This window comes from Salmo salar, chromosome 05 (assembly GCF_965601325.2).
Source record: "Salmo salar chromosome 05, fSalSal1, whole genome shotgun sequence".
In the NCBI taxonomy this organism is placed as follows: Eukaryota; Metazoa; Chordata; class Actinopteri; order Salmoniformes; family Salmonidae; genus Salmo; species Salmo salar.
The window spans coordinates 18,514,604-18,530,000 of NC_138295.1; the positions used below are offsets into that span (position 1 = coordinate 18,514,604).

At 45.6% G+C, this 15,397-nt stretch overlaps 1 protein-coding gene across 1 annotated transcript in view; it reads right to left on the bottom strand.

Annotated features, from left to right (window-relative positions):
* psd2 (pleckstrin and Sec7 domain containing 2) overlaps positions 1-15,397 on the bottom strand; it is a 40,834-nt gene that overhangs the window by 20,333 nt on the left and 5,104 nt on the right. Inside the window, exons 2-3 of the mRNA XM_045717963.2 lie at positions 10,253-10,913; positions 9,282-10,064 (exon numbers count right to left, since the gene is read on the bottom strand). Coding sequence (XP_045573919.2) covers positions 9,282-10,064; positions 10,253-10,913 — 1,444 coding nt within the window. The remainder of the gene's footprint in view (positions 1-9,281; positions 10,065-10,252; positions 10,914-15,397) is intronic.

Genomic DNA, 15,397 nt, shown 5'->3' on the forward strand with positions numbered 1-15,397 from the left:
GTATGTGTGTATGTGTGTATGTGTGTGTGTGTGTGTGTGTGTCTAGTGTGTATGTGTTTGCTTCCTTGCGTCTGTCTGTGTGTCTGTGCAGCACATATAACATGGCCAACACATATAACATGGCCAACACATATAACATGGCCAACACATATAACATGGCCAACACATATAACATGGCCAACAGATATAACATGGCCAACACATATAACATGGCCAACAGATATAACATGGCCAACCCATATAACATGGCCAACACATATAACATGGCCAACAGATATAACATGGCCAACACATATAACATGGCCAACACATATAAGATGGCCAACACATATAACATGGCCAACACATATAACATGGCCAACAGATATAACATGGCCAACAGATATAACATGGCCAACACATATAACATGGCCAACACATATAACATGGCCAACACATATAACATGGCCAACAGATATAACATGGCCAACACATATAACATGGCCAACACATATAACATGGCCAACAGATATAACATGGCCAACAGATATAACATGGCCAACACATATAACATGGCCAACACATATAACATGGCCAACACATATAAGATGGCCAACACAAAGAAGATGGCCAACAGATATAACATGGCCAACAGATATAACATGGCCAACACATATAACATGGCCAACACATATAACATGGCCAACAGATATAACATGGCCAACACATATAACATGGCCAACAGATATAACATGGCCAACAGATATAACATGGCCTACACAAAGAAGATGGCCAACAGATATAACATGGCCAACAGATATAACATGGCCAACACAAAGAAGATGGCCAACAGATATAACATGGCCAACACATATAACATGGCCAACAGATATAACATGGCCAACAGATATAACATGGCCAACACATATAACATGGCCAACACATATAACATGGCCAACAGATATAACATGGCCAACACATATAACATGGCCAACAGATATAACATGGCCAACACATATAACATGGCCAACAGATATAACATGGCCAACACATATAACATGGCCAACAGATATAACATGGCCAACACATATAACATGGCCAACACATATAACATGGCCAACAGATATAACATGGCCAACACATATAACATGGCCAACACATATAACATGGCCAACAGATATAACATGGCCAACACATATAAGATGGCCAACACATATAACATGGCCAACACATATAACATGGCCAACAGATATAACATGGCCAACAGATATAACATGGCCAACACATATAACATGGCCAACAGATATAACATGGCCAACACATATAAGATGGCCAACACATATAACATGGCCAACAGATATAACATGGCCAACAGATATAACATGGCCAACACATATAACATGGCCAACACATATAACATGGCCAACACATATAACATGGCCAACACATATAACATGGCCAACAGATATAACATGGCCAACACATATAACATGGCCAACAGATATAACATGGCCAACAGATATAACATGAGGCAGAACAATCAGTTCCTCTGATATAGAGACTGATGCTGGTTATTTTATCTTGTCTGGTTACAGCCTCAGATCTCTGTATCCTCCTTATCCTGCTCACAGGGGAGAGGGGCCCAGCTTGTCCCAAATGGTACACTATTCCCTTTATAGTGCACTACTTTTGACTAGGGACCATAGGGCTCTGGTCAAAAGTAGTGCACTATAAAAGGAATAGGGTACCATTTGGGACGTAACCCAGTCTCGCAGCATGATCACTGGGTACCATACCATCTCCATCACCAGCCTAGCATCTCTGTCTGACAGAAACGTCATCCAGCCAGCAATGATCTGACTACCTACTGTAAAGCTATTCAGAAACAGATCTATCTACACTGAACAAAAATATAAACGCAACATGCAACAATTTCTACGATTTTACTGAGTTTCAGTTCATATAAGGAAATCAGTCAATTGAAATATAATTCATTAGGCCCTAGTCTATGGATTTCACAGAACTGGTAATACAGATATGCATCTGTTGGTCACAGATACCTTTAAAAAAAAGTATGGGCGTGGATCAGAAAATGTGTCAGTATCTGATGTGACCACCATTTGTCTCATGCAGCGTTACACATCTCCTTCTCATAGAGTTGATCAGGCTGTTGATTGTGGCCTGTGGAATGTTGTCCCACTCTTCTTCAATGGCTGTGCGAAGTTGCTGGATATTGGTGGGACCTGGAACATGCTGTTGTACATATAAATGCAGAGCATCCCAAACATGCTCAATGGGTGACATGTCTGGTAAGTAGGCAGTCCATGGAAGAACTGGGACATGTTCAGCTTCCAGGAATTGTGTACAGATCCTTGTGACATGGGGCCATGCATTATCATGCTGAAACATGATGTGATGGTGGCGGATGAATGGCACGTCAATGGGCCTCAGGATCTCGTCATGGTATCTCTGTGCTTTCAAATTGCCATCGATAAAATTAAATTGTGTATGTTGTCCGTAGCTTATGCCTGCCCACAATATTACCCCACCGCCACAATGGGGCACTCTGTTCACTACGTTGACATCAGCAAACCACTCACCCACACAACACCATACATGCTGTTTGCCATCTGCCTGGTACAGTTGAAACCGGGATTCATCCATGAAGAGCACACTTCTCCAGTGTGCCAGTGGTCATGGAAGGTGAGCATTTGCCCACTTTAGTCGGTTACGACCCTGGTGAGGACAAGGAGCATGCAGATGATCTTCCCTGAGACCGTTTCTGACAGTTTGTGCAGAATAATGGTTGTGCAAACCCACAGTTTCATCAGCTGTCTGGGTGGCTGGTGTCAGATCATCCCGCAGGTGAAGAAGCCGGATGTGGAGGTCCTGGGCTGGTGTGGTTAAAATGGGTCTGCGGTTGTGAGGCCGGTTGGATGTGCTGCCAAATTCTTTAAAACGACTTTGGAGGCAGCTTATGGTAGAGAAATGAACATTCAATTCTCTGGCAACAGCTCTGGTGGACATTCCTGCAGTCAGCATGCAAAGTGCACACTCCCTCAAAACTTAAGACATCTGTGGTATTGTGTTGTGTGACAAAACTGCACATTTTAGAGTGGCCTTTTATTGTCCCCAGCACAAAGTGCTCCTGTGTAATGATCATGCTGTTTAATCAGCTTCTTGATATGCCACACCTGTCAGGTGGATGGTTTATCTTGGCAAAGGAGAAATGCTCACTAATAGTGATGTAAACAAATTTGTTCACAGAATTTGAGAGAAAAAAGATTTTTGTGTGTATGGAAAATTTCTGCGGTCTTTTATTTCAGCTCATGAAACATGGGACCAACACTTTACATGTTGGGCTTATATTTCTGTTCAGTATAGGTTGCACCAGCTGGTTTTTTAAACTGTAATACTAGGACTACATGTGCATCTTGCAGTTCAGATTGAGAGTGGCTGGGGATTTCAGCCATAGAGCTATATGGATTATAGCTAAGTTCCACTGTACTGGCCCACTGCTGTAGAGAAACAACCAGTTTGATGCTCTCATAGAGAGCGACTGATACAATGAACTGACTGACTGACTGACTGACTGACTGAGTGGCTGACTAACTGACTGACTGAGTGGCTGACTAACTGACTGACTGAGTGGTTTACTGACTGACTGACTCACTGAGTGGATGACTGACTGACCGACTGACTGACTGAGTGGCTGACTAACTGACTGACTGAGTGGTTTACTGACTGACTCACTGAGTGGATGACTGACTGACTGACTGACTGACTGAGTGAGTGGCTGACTGACTGACTGAGTGGTTTACTGACTGACTGACTCACTGAGTGGATGACTGACTGACTGACTGACTGACTGACTGAGTGGCTGACTAACTGAGTGAGTGGCTGACTGACTGACTGACTGACTGAGTGGCTAACTAACTGACGGACAGACTGACTGGCTTACTAACTAACTGACTGACTGACTGACTGACTGACTGACTGACTGACTGACTGACTGACTGAGTGAGTGAGTGAGTGAGTGAGTGAGTGAGTGAGTGAGTGAGTGAGTGAGTGAGTGAGTGAGTGAGTGAGTGAGTGAGTGAGTGAGTGAGTGAGTGAGTGAGTGGCTGACTGACTGACTGACTGACTGACTGACTGAGTGGCTAACTAACTGACGGACAGACTGACTGGCTTACTAACTAACTGACTGACTGACTGACAAACTGACTGGCTTACTAACTGACTGACTGGTTGGCTGAGGGATTTTCTCCTCTTCTTTTCTGCAGCTGCTGTTTCCTGCTGAGATAAAGACTAGTTACCCACAATATACTCAGTAATGATGTTAGCATTGGGGCTACCAGCTGGGTTTGGGAGAGGTGGGGAACAGAGAGGGAGGGAAGGAAGGGCAGAAGTTAAGGATAAAAGGAGGAGTAGAGAAAATTAGGGGGAGAGGGAGGGAAGAGAGGGAAAGGGAGGTGAGAAGTGAGATGGAGAGAAGGAGGAGACAAGCGAGGGAAGGAACATGGGAAGGAGAAAGAGAGAGAGGGAGGGATTGGTAGCACTGCAGACTAAAGGTCTGACTGTAAAAGAGAACAGACATTGTGCATCATACTCTGTTTGACAGAATTATGTAAACAAAAAGCTCATTCCTGCTACTCGACACATCTTCATGTGCATGAGAACAGAAAGAGACTCCAAATATGATAACTTTTTCATACATTACACTCAAATCTGACTCCCCTACACAAGTATCCACTCCAGATTGGTAAACTGTAGAAGTCATAGTGTTCTCCCCTCTCTCTCCCTCTAACACACAGACTGGGAATCTCTCCCTCTAACACACAGACTGGGAATCTCTCCCTCTAACACACAGACTGGGAATCTCTCCCTCTAACACACAGACTGGGAATCTCTCCCTCTAACACACAGACTGGGAATCTCTCCCTCTAACACACAGACTGGGAATCTCTCCCTCTAACACACAGACTGGGAATCTCTCCCTCTAACACACAGACTGGGAATCTCTCCCTCTAACACACAGACTGGGAATCTCTCCCTCTAACACACAGACTGGGAATCTCTCCCTCTAACACACAGACTGGGAATCCCTCTCACTAACACACAGACTGGGAATCTCTCCCTCTAACACACAGACTGGGAATCTCTCCCTCTAACACACAGACTGGGAATCTCTCCCTCTAACACACAGACTGGGAATCTCTCCCTCTAACACACAGACTGGGAATCTCTCCCTCTAACACACAGACTGGGAATCTCTCCCTCTAACACACAGACTGGGAATCTCTCCCTCTAACACACAGACTGGGAATCTCTCCCTCTAACACACAGACTGGGAATCTCTCCCTCTAACACACAGACTGGGAATCCCTCCCTCTAACACACAGACTGGGAATCCCTCTCACTAACACACATACTGGGGCTTGCACTGCACCCACTGGGCAGAGGAAGGCCAAAGACGATGATGTCACCGCCAAAACAATGCCTCATTCAGCTAGGGGCGGGTGGGCAGGAAGCAGGCTCTCGCTTAAACGACAACATCTGCAGAAACAGAGAGAGAGTGCGAGACACACAGAGAGAGAGAGAGACAGAAAGATAGAGAAAGAGTGCGAGAGAGAGAGAGAGAGAGACAGACAGACAGAGAGATGCTCTCTATGAGAACTATGGCTCATAAATTAAATACACTGAGCATGTATGATTTCTTTTCTCCCACCATTCTGGAATTCAGAATGATCTCTAATGCAATCAGTTCTAGAATTCACCACAACAGCAGCCTTTAGAATTCTGTCTGTCAGACTTTCTAGAAAGAGGCACTTAGCTCCATGATATCCTGCACTGATTCAGAAGTGGAACACCAAGTGATCAGCAGAACAATTAGACAGTATCCCAGCAGACTGCAATGATCTCTGACAATCTGACACTATTTGAAACATACGACCCAGAGACTGTGGTCCTGTGGGGATAGTAGAATGGCTCCTGAGCTATGTCCAGGTCTCATGTTCCCATGTGTTTCACATTACCACGCTACACTAGTGGCTGAGTGGAGCTAGAGGACATGAGAGAACATAGCTATGTGATAATGGACCTATTTGACAAATTGAAAGGTTTTTGACATGAACTCAGATTCAAGTATTGCATTGTATATGAACTAGATCTAGCATGCTTTCTCTGGGAGTTGATTACATATAGTATTTTGTATAATTATTTTGTGTAAGTTGAGTGTGCTGTGCATAATCTCAACTCTAGAGTCTAAATAGACCTCCATATCCTGCAGCATTGGACCTGTGACCCCAGCCAGACACAACCAGTGGGAGGAGGACAGTATGAACAGAACTATCAGCCAGACCCCTCTGTTAATGAACCTCAGCCTGCCTGGTCATCTCACTCATGCCCCCTGCTGGATGGGACTTGGACCAGTAGAGGCTTAATTACAGGACATTACACTGTAGTTGAAGTCCCTTTAACTCCAAAGTGAGCTTCACTAGACATGCTTTAGTATTGGATAGGCTAGAGACTTTTCTTGAATGATGTCTGAGTACTGCACTTTGATACACCTAAATCAAGCCTGCTTTCATGGTAGACAACCAGACACAACCTGTGAGAACCTACCACTGACCCACTCAACCTAACCCTAACCCTAGTCATAACCCTAACCCTAACCCTAACCCTAGTCATAACCCTAACCCTAACCCTAACCCTAGTCATAACCCTAACCCTAACCCTAACCCTAACCCTAGTCCTAACCCTAACCCTAACCCTAGTCCTAACCCTAACCCTAACCCTAGTCCTAACCCTAACCCTAACCCTAACCCTAGTCCTAACCCTAACCCTAACCCTAACCCTAGTCCTAACCCTAACCCTAACCCTAACCCTAGTCATAACCCTAACCCTAACCCTAGTCATAACCCTAACCCTAACCCTAACCCTAGTCATAACCCTAACCCTAACCCTAACCCTAGTCATAACCCTAACCCTAACCCTAGTCCTAACCCTAACCCTAACCCTAACCCTAGTCATAACCCTAACCCTAACCCTAACCCTAGTCATAACCCTAACCCTAACCCTAACCCTAGTCATAACCCTAACCCTAACCCTAACCCTAGTCCTAACCCTAACCCTAACCCTAACCCTAGTCATAACCCTAACCCTAACCCTAACCCTAGTCATAACCCTAACCCTAACCCTAGTCATAACCCTAACCCTAACCCTAACCCTAGTCATAACCCTAACCCTAACCCTAACCCTAGTCATAACCCTAACCCTAACCCTAACCCTAGTCATAACCCTAACCCTAGTCCTAACCCTAACCCTAACCCTAGTCCTAACCCTAACCCTAGTCCTAACCCTAACCCTAACCCTAACCCTAACCCTAGTCATAACCCTAACCCTAACCCTAACCCTAGTCATAACCCTAACCCTAACCCTAGTCATAACCCTAACCCTAGTCCTAACCCTAACCCTAGCCCTAGTCATAACCCTAACCCTAACCCTAACCCTAGTCATAACCCTAACCCTAACCCTAACCCTAGTCATAACCCTAACCCTAACCCTAACCCTAGTCATAACCCTAACCCTAGTCCTAACCCTAACCCTAACCCTAGTCATAACCCTAACCCTAACCCTAACCCTAGTCATAACCCTAACCCTAACCCTAACCCTAGTCATAACCCTAACCCTAACCCTAGTCATAACCCTAACCCTAACCCTAGTCATAACCCTAACCCTAACCCTAACCCTAGTCATAACCCTAACCCTAACCCTAACCCTAGTCATAACCCTAACCCTAACCCTAGTCATAACCCTAACCCTAGTCATAACCCTAGTCATAACCCTAACCCTAACCCTAGTCATAACCCTAACCCTAACCCTAACCCTAGTCATAACCCTAACCCTAACCCTAACCCTAGTCATAACCCTAACCCTAACCCTAACCCTAGTCATAACCCTAACCCTAGTCCTAACCCTAACCCTAACCCTAGTCCTAACCCTAACCCTAGTCCTAACCCTAACCCTAACCCTAACCCTAACCCTAACCCTAGTCATAACCCTAACCCTAACCCTAACCCTAGTCATAACCCTAACCCTAACCCTAGTCATAACCCTAACCCTAGTCCTAACCCTAACCCTAGCCCTAGTCATAACCCTAACCCTAACCCTAACCCTAGTCATAACCCTAACCCTAACCCTAACCCTAGTCATAACCCTAACCCTAACCCTAACCCTAGTCATAACCCTAACCCTAGTCCTAACCCTAACCCTAACCCTAGTCATAACCCTAACCCTAACCCTAACCCTAGTCATAACCCTAACCCTAACCCTAACCCTAGTCATAACCCTAACCCTAACCCTAGTCATAACCCTAACCCTAACCCTAGTCATAACCCTAACCCTAACCCTAACCCTAGTCATAACCCTAACCCTAACCCTAGTCATAACCCTAACCCTAGTCATAACCCTAACCCTAACCCTAGTCATAACCCTAACCCTAACCCTAACCCTAGTCATAACCCTAACCCTAGTCCTAACCCTAACCCTAACCCTAGTCCTAACCCTAGTCCTAACCCTAACCCTAGTCATAACCCTAACCCTAACCCTAGTCATAACCCTAACCCTAACCCTAGTCATAACCCTAACCCTAGTCCTAACCCTAACCCTAACCCTAGTCCTAACCCTAGTCCTAACCCTAACCCTAGTCATAACCCTAACCCTAACCCTAACCCTAGTCATAACCCTAACCCTAACCCTAGTCATAACCCTAACCCTAACCCTAACCCTAGTCATAACCCTAACCCTAGTCCTAACCCTAACCCTAACCCTAACCCTAGTCATAACCCTAACCCTAACCCTAACCCTAGTCATAACCCTAACCCTAGTCCTAACCCTAACCCTAGTCCTAACCCTAACCCTAACCCTAGTCCTAACCCTAACCCTAACCCTAGTCATAACCCTAACCCTAGTCATAACCCTAACTTTAACCCTAACCCTAACCCTAGTCATAACCCTAACTTTAACCCTAACCCTAGTCATAACCCTAACTTTAACCCTAACCCTAACCCTAGTCATAACCCTAACTTTAACCCTAACCCTAGTCATAACCCTAACTTTAACCCTAGCCCTAGTCATAACCCTAACTTTAGCCCTAACCCTAGTCATAACCCTAACTTTAACCCTAACCCTAGTCATAACCCTAACCCTAACCCTAGCCATTACCCTTACCATTACCCTTACCGTAACTCACTCAACCCACCATGTTTTCCCACCGTTTTGCCCCTACCTTGCTCTCTTACCTCATTGAGTTGGGTATAGCTCCAGAGCCCTCCACTCCCCCCTGGGTGTCTGTATGAAACCCATTAGGGATGTCCCACCGACCAGGCTGGCTCAGTACAAACTCTGACTTCGTCCCGGTGATGGTGGTCCTTAGTGGGCTTCCTCCAGGTTCAGGCCCAGGCCCTGCAGCACTCTCCCCAGCCTCAGGCTCTCCTTGCTGGGCCTCGGTTCCAGCCTCACTCCCCTCCTGCTCCATGACGGTGGCTAGTTCTAGCTCCAGAGGCTCAGGGCTCTGAAGGAAGTACCTCTGCTGAATAAGGGGGGTGAGCGGAGCCTCGAAGCTGACGCAGCTGTCTGTCTCGTCTGTGAGTGACAGGACATCCAGAGAGTCCAGACTACTGTAGCACGTCCCCCCGCGGAGAAGCGCAGACTCAACGATACGCTCAAACGTTGAGCTGAAGCCATCCTTGTTGTCCACCGTGTTCTTCTCCCTCTCGCCCTCCCCCTCTTCCTCATCTTCCTCTTCCTCCCTCTCTATGGCCACAACGTGCTCCACGATGCGTTCAAACACAGATCTGAAACTGTCCTGGTTACCCCTCCCATCCCCTTCCTCCTCCTCCTCCTCTTCCTCCACCTCTGTGTCCGCCAGCTCTACGGAACACTCGAAGGTGGAGCTGAACGTGTCCAGGTGTTCCTGGATGACCTCTACTAAGCCGCATCCTTCTCCCTCATCTTCATCCTCTTCATCATCCTCCTCTTCATGCCCTTCGATTCCGTTCTCAGGTCCTATCCCGTTCTCCAGCCTGTATGGAGAACATGGAGTGTCATCAGAATACAACTTTTATAAAACAGCTACATATTAAACTACACACTCACCCTCCGCATTAACACACTCATCTCAGTCTGTTGACGGATGTTCTATAAATGATCCCACCTATACATTCACTCATGACCACACTAGTCAAGGTCTGCTCATGTCTGTTGTACTGACCTGATTATGTCCAGAGACTGCGGTGGGTCTGGTAAGTCCTGGTCCTCTTCCTGGTTCTCAGGTGGTGGTAGTGGTGTTAACTCCTCCTCCTCCTCCTCACAGCTGGGCTCGCAGGCTGGTTCTGCCTCCTCTGTGGCCTCTGTGTTCATGTTATCCCCCTCCTTCTCCACCTCCTCCACTCTCTCTAGTTCTCCATCTGTCTGACCATCCTCTGAATCTATCCTCTCATCCCCCAGCCCATCTTCTTCATCACTTGTCTCTGCCATACTCTCTCTCTCTTCATGCACCTCTCCTTCTCCCTGCATCACTTGTTCCACTCCCTCACCTACCTCATCACCCTCTCCCTTTCCACTTTCCTCACCTTCTCTTTCTCTGTGTACTTCCCCTTCTACCGTAACACTTCCCTCCCCTTCCTCCTCATTGGTCCCCTCTATCCCCTCCACCTTCACCTCCAGACCTCGCCCCTCCAGCCCTTGGTCTGTGGCTGACTCCTCTGAAGGGTGGGCTGGGGTCACCTCCTGGATGTCCGGGGGTGTAGGGGGTTCATTCTGGTGTTGTCCCTGCCCCTCCTGGGTCATGGTGCCTGGGTGTCGGGGAGAGTCGTCTGGGGCCACGGGGGAGGAAGTGAGCTCTGGATCCAGGACCATGGAGGACAGACCGTCTTGGGGAGAGAGACAGAGGGGGAGAAAGGAAGCACAGGTGAAAAAGAGAAGAGAATAGAAGAAAAAGAGAGACAGAAGGGAGGGGGGATGGGAGGGAGGGGGGAGGGGTGGGTTGCTGTCTGATACAGTTCATTTCATTATTCTTAGCCTTAATTGTAATATGGAGGTCACCTTGGACAGAATCCCCCCTGTACTTGTGTGGGTGGGTGGGTGGGTGGGTGGGTGTTTGGGTGGGTGTGTACATGCTTGCCTGAGTGTCTATGTGTGTGTCTAGAACACTATGTCCTCTAAACCAGATGAGTCCAGAAGAAGCAGAAAAAGAGGCCAGAAGAAGGAGCGCGAAAGAGAGAGAGAGAGAGAGTGAAGGAAGATCATTTTAAAGCCCCTGCAGATCCATGTCAAAAGGGTCCCTCTTACAGAGTCATATTTTCTCCAGAGCAGCAGGCCTTTAATCCACACAGCTGCTGCTCTATTCCTCATCACATCTCACATTACATTACATCTCACATCACATTACATCACATTACATCTCACATCACATTACATCACATTACATCACATTACATCTCACATCACATTACATCACATTACATCTCACATCAAATCTCACATCACATTACATCTCACAGCTCACATCACATTACATCTCACATCACATTACATCACATTACATCTCACATCACATTACATCTCACATCACATTACATCACATTACATCTCACATCACATTACATCACATTACATCTCACATTACATTACATCACATTACATCTCACATCACATTACATCTCACATCACATTACATCTCACATCATATCACAGCTCACATCACATTACATCTCACATCACATTACATCTCACATCACATTACATCTCACATCACATTACATCTCACATCACATTACATATGAAATCTCATCTCACATCACATCTCATCTTACATCATATATCACATCAAACCTCACACATCATATCACATCACATAGCACATATCACATCACATAGCACATATCACATCACATAGCACATATCACATCACATAGCACATATCACATCACATAACACATCTCATCTCACATCACTCATTCACAGCTTTATTTTTCCTCTTTTCACAGCTGAATGGCTATCACAAACCACCCAGGTTAAGTGCCCTGCTCTGGGGTCCAGATGCTGAAGATCCACCGGGGCTTTAAACCTGCAACCTTCTGGACATCAGGCACTGGTTCCTATTGGAATATCAGCTGGAGATTGGGCAGCGAGTCTCACTCTTCATTGGTCTGGGTTGTGTTTCATTGGGCTGGTTGTATCACCAGCATACGATAATGTAGGAAATGTATTATTGGACTGTAATAATGTGATTTTGGACTTTTATTTTGGCAGTCAGTGTACCTGTTATTGTTTGGTGGTAACGCAATTGTTTACTGTACAGAGAACAAGGCTTTTGGAACAAAGTACTCTTCCTGAAATTATAGTAGATTTTGGAGGAGCCGCCATTCCATCTTCCCATTTATTGTTTTTAATAAAGACGGAGTCTCTGTGCGCAGACGTCACATTGCCTGCTGATTCATCAGCATTAAAACTACTTCAGGCTAGGGTCTATTTTTCTCCATTTCCGCCTGACTGACATGCCCAAAGTAAACTGCCTGTTGCTCAGGCCCTGAAGCCAGGATATGCATATAATTAGTACCATTGGAAAGAAAACACTCTGAAGTTTGTAAAAATTTTAAAATAATGTAGGAGACTATAACACAATAGATATGGTAGGAGAAAATCCAAAGAAAAACCAACTGGATTCTTTTTTTTTTGAGCCCATACTCTTCCAATGGAATGTATAGGAAAAAAAATTATATAGCTCCCAGTATGCAATTCCGATGGCTTCCACTGGGTGTCAGTAGTCTTTGTTCAAGGTTTCAAGTTTGTTTCTTCCAAAACAAGGAAGAATAATGAGTTTTAGTACAGGGACTCAGACTTGTAAATCAGTGTATGCGCGCATCTGTTAATATCGCTTTCCTATTGAACATACTTCTTTCAGTATGAAATATTATAGTTTAATTACCTTTCAGGGTGTCTGAGGATTCAATAGAAACGTATTTTGACTTGTTTGAAGAAAGTTTAGTGGTAGCTTTTTGGATTCCTTTCTCTGCATGTTGAACGAGTGGATTACTCAAATCGATGGTGCCAACTAAACTGACTTTTTAGGATATAACGGATTTTATCTAACAAAATGACACTACATGTTGTATCTGGGACCCTTTGGATGACAAATTAGAGGAAGATTTTCAAAAAGTAAGTGAATATTTAATCGCTATTTGTGAATTTATGAAACCTGTGCCGGTGGAAAAATATTTTGATGTAGGGCGCATGCTTTCGCTGTAAAGCCTACTGTAAATCGGACAGTGCAGTTAGATTAACAAGAATTTAAGCCTTTAACCGATATTTATTTATTTAATTTTTATTTCACCATTATTTAACCAGGTAGGCAAGTTGAGAACAAGTTCTCATTTACAATTGCGACCTGGCCAAGATAAAGCAAGCAGTTTGACACATACAACAACACAGAGTTACACATGGAGTAAAACAAACATATAGTCAATAATATAGTAGAAAAATAAGTCTATATACAAAGTGAGCAAATGAGGTGAGATAAGGGAGGTAAAGGCAAAAAAGGCCATGGTGGTGAAGTACATACAATATAGCAAGTAAAACACTGGAATGGTAGATTTGCAGTGGAAGAAAGTGCAAAGTAGAAATAGAAATAATGGGGTGCAAAGGAGCAAAATAAATAAATAAATAAATACAGTAGGGGAAGAGGTAGTTGTTTGGGCTAAATTATAGATGGGCTATGTACAGGTGCAGTAATCTGTGAGCTGCTCTGACAGCTGGTGCTTAAAGCTAGTGAGGGAGATAAATGTTTCCAGTTTTAGAGATTTTTGTAGTTCGTTCCAGTCACTGGCAGCAGAGAACTGGAAGGAGAGGTGGCTGAAGGAGGAATTGGCTTTGGGGGTGACCAGAGAGATATACCGTCTGGAGCGCGTGCTACAGGTGGGTGCTACTATGGTGACCAGCGAGCTTAGATAATGGGGAACTTTACCTAGCAGGGTCTTGTAGATGACCTGGAGCCAGTGGGATTGGTGACGAATATGAAGCGGCCAGCCAACGAGAGCGTACAGGTTGCAGTGGTGGGTAGTATATGGGGCTTTGGTGACAAAACGGATGGCACTGTGATAGACTGCATCCAATTTATTGAGTAGGGTATTGGAGGCTATTTTGTAAATGACATCGCCGAAGTCGAGGATCGGTAGGATGGTCAGTTTTACGAGGGTATGTTTGGCAGCATGAGTGAAGGAGGCTTTGTTGCGAAATAGGAAGCCAATTCTAGATTTAACTTTGGATTGGAGATGTTTGATGTGAGTCTGGAAGGAGAGTTTACAGTCTAACCAGACACCTAGGTATTTGTAGTTGTCCACATATTCTAAGTCAGAACCGTCCAGAGTAGTGATGCTGGACGGGCAGGCAGGTGCAGGCAGCGATCGGTTGAAGAGCATGCATTTAGTTTTACTTGTATTTAAGAGCAGTTGGAGGCCACGGAAAGAAGGAATATAAGACACTTCTATGTACCTAAATGTTTAATATCCATAATTTTTATGACTATTTATTTGAATTGGGCACCCTCCAGTTTCACCGGAAGTTGTCCCGCTAGCGGGACCCCTAGCCTTAATTAATAGACCGGCGGATAACCTACGGATTTACATTAGTAGGGGTAAGCAGATTTGCGGTACGTGTTGGAGCCAGTTGTGATTTGATTATTTTCTTACATTTATGTCTCCAACCTCCCAACCCTATGGACCAGGCTGAACCTCCCAACCCTATGGACCAGGCTGAACCTCCCAACCCTATGGACCAGGCTGAACCTCCCAACCCTATGGACCAGGCTGAACCTCCCAAACCTATGGACCAGGCTGAACCATCCAACGCTATGGACCAGGCTGAACCTCCCAACCCTATGGACCAGGCTGAACCTCCCAACCCTATGGACCAGGCTGAACCTCCCAACCCTATGGACCAGGCTGAACCTCCCAACCCTATGGACCAGGCTGAACCTCCCAAACCTATGGACCAGGCTGAACCTCCCAACCCTATGGACCAGGCTGAACCTCCCAACCCTATGGACCAGGCTGAACCTCCCAACCCTATGGACCAGGCTGAACCTCCCAACCCTATGAACCAGGCTGAACCTCCCAACCCTATGGACCAGGCTGAACCTCCCAACCCTATGGACCAGGCTGAACCTCCCAACCCTATGTACCAGGCTGAACCTCCCAACCCTATGGACCAGGCTGAATCTCCCAACCCTATGAACCAGGCTGAACCTCCCAACCCTATGAACCAGACTGAACCTCCTAACCCTATGGACCAGGCTGAACCTCCCAACCCTATGGACCAGGCTGAAGTAAAGAGCAGACTAAAATTAAAGGACATCATG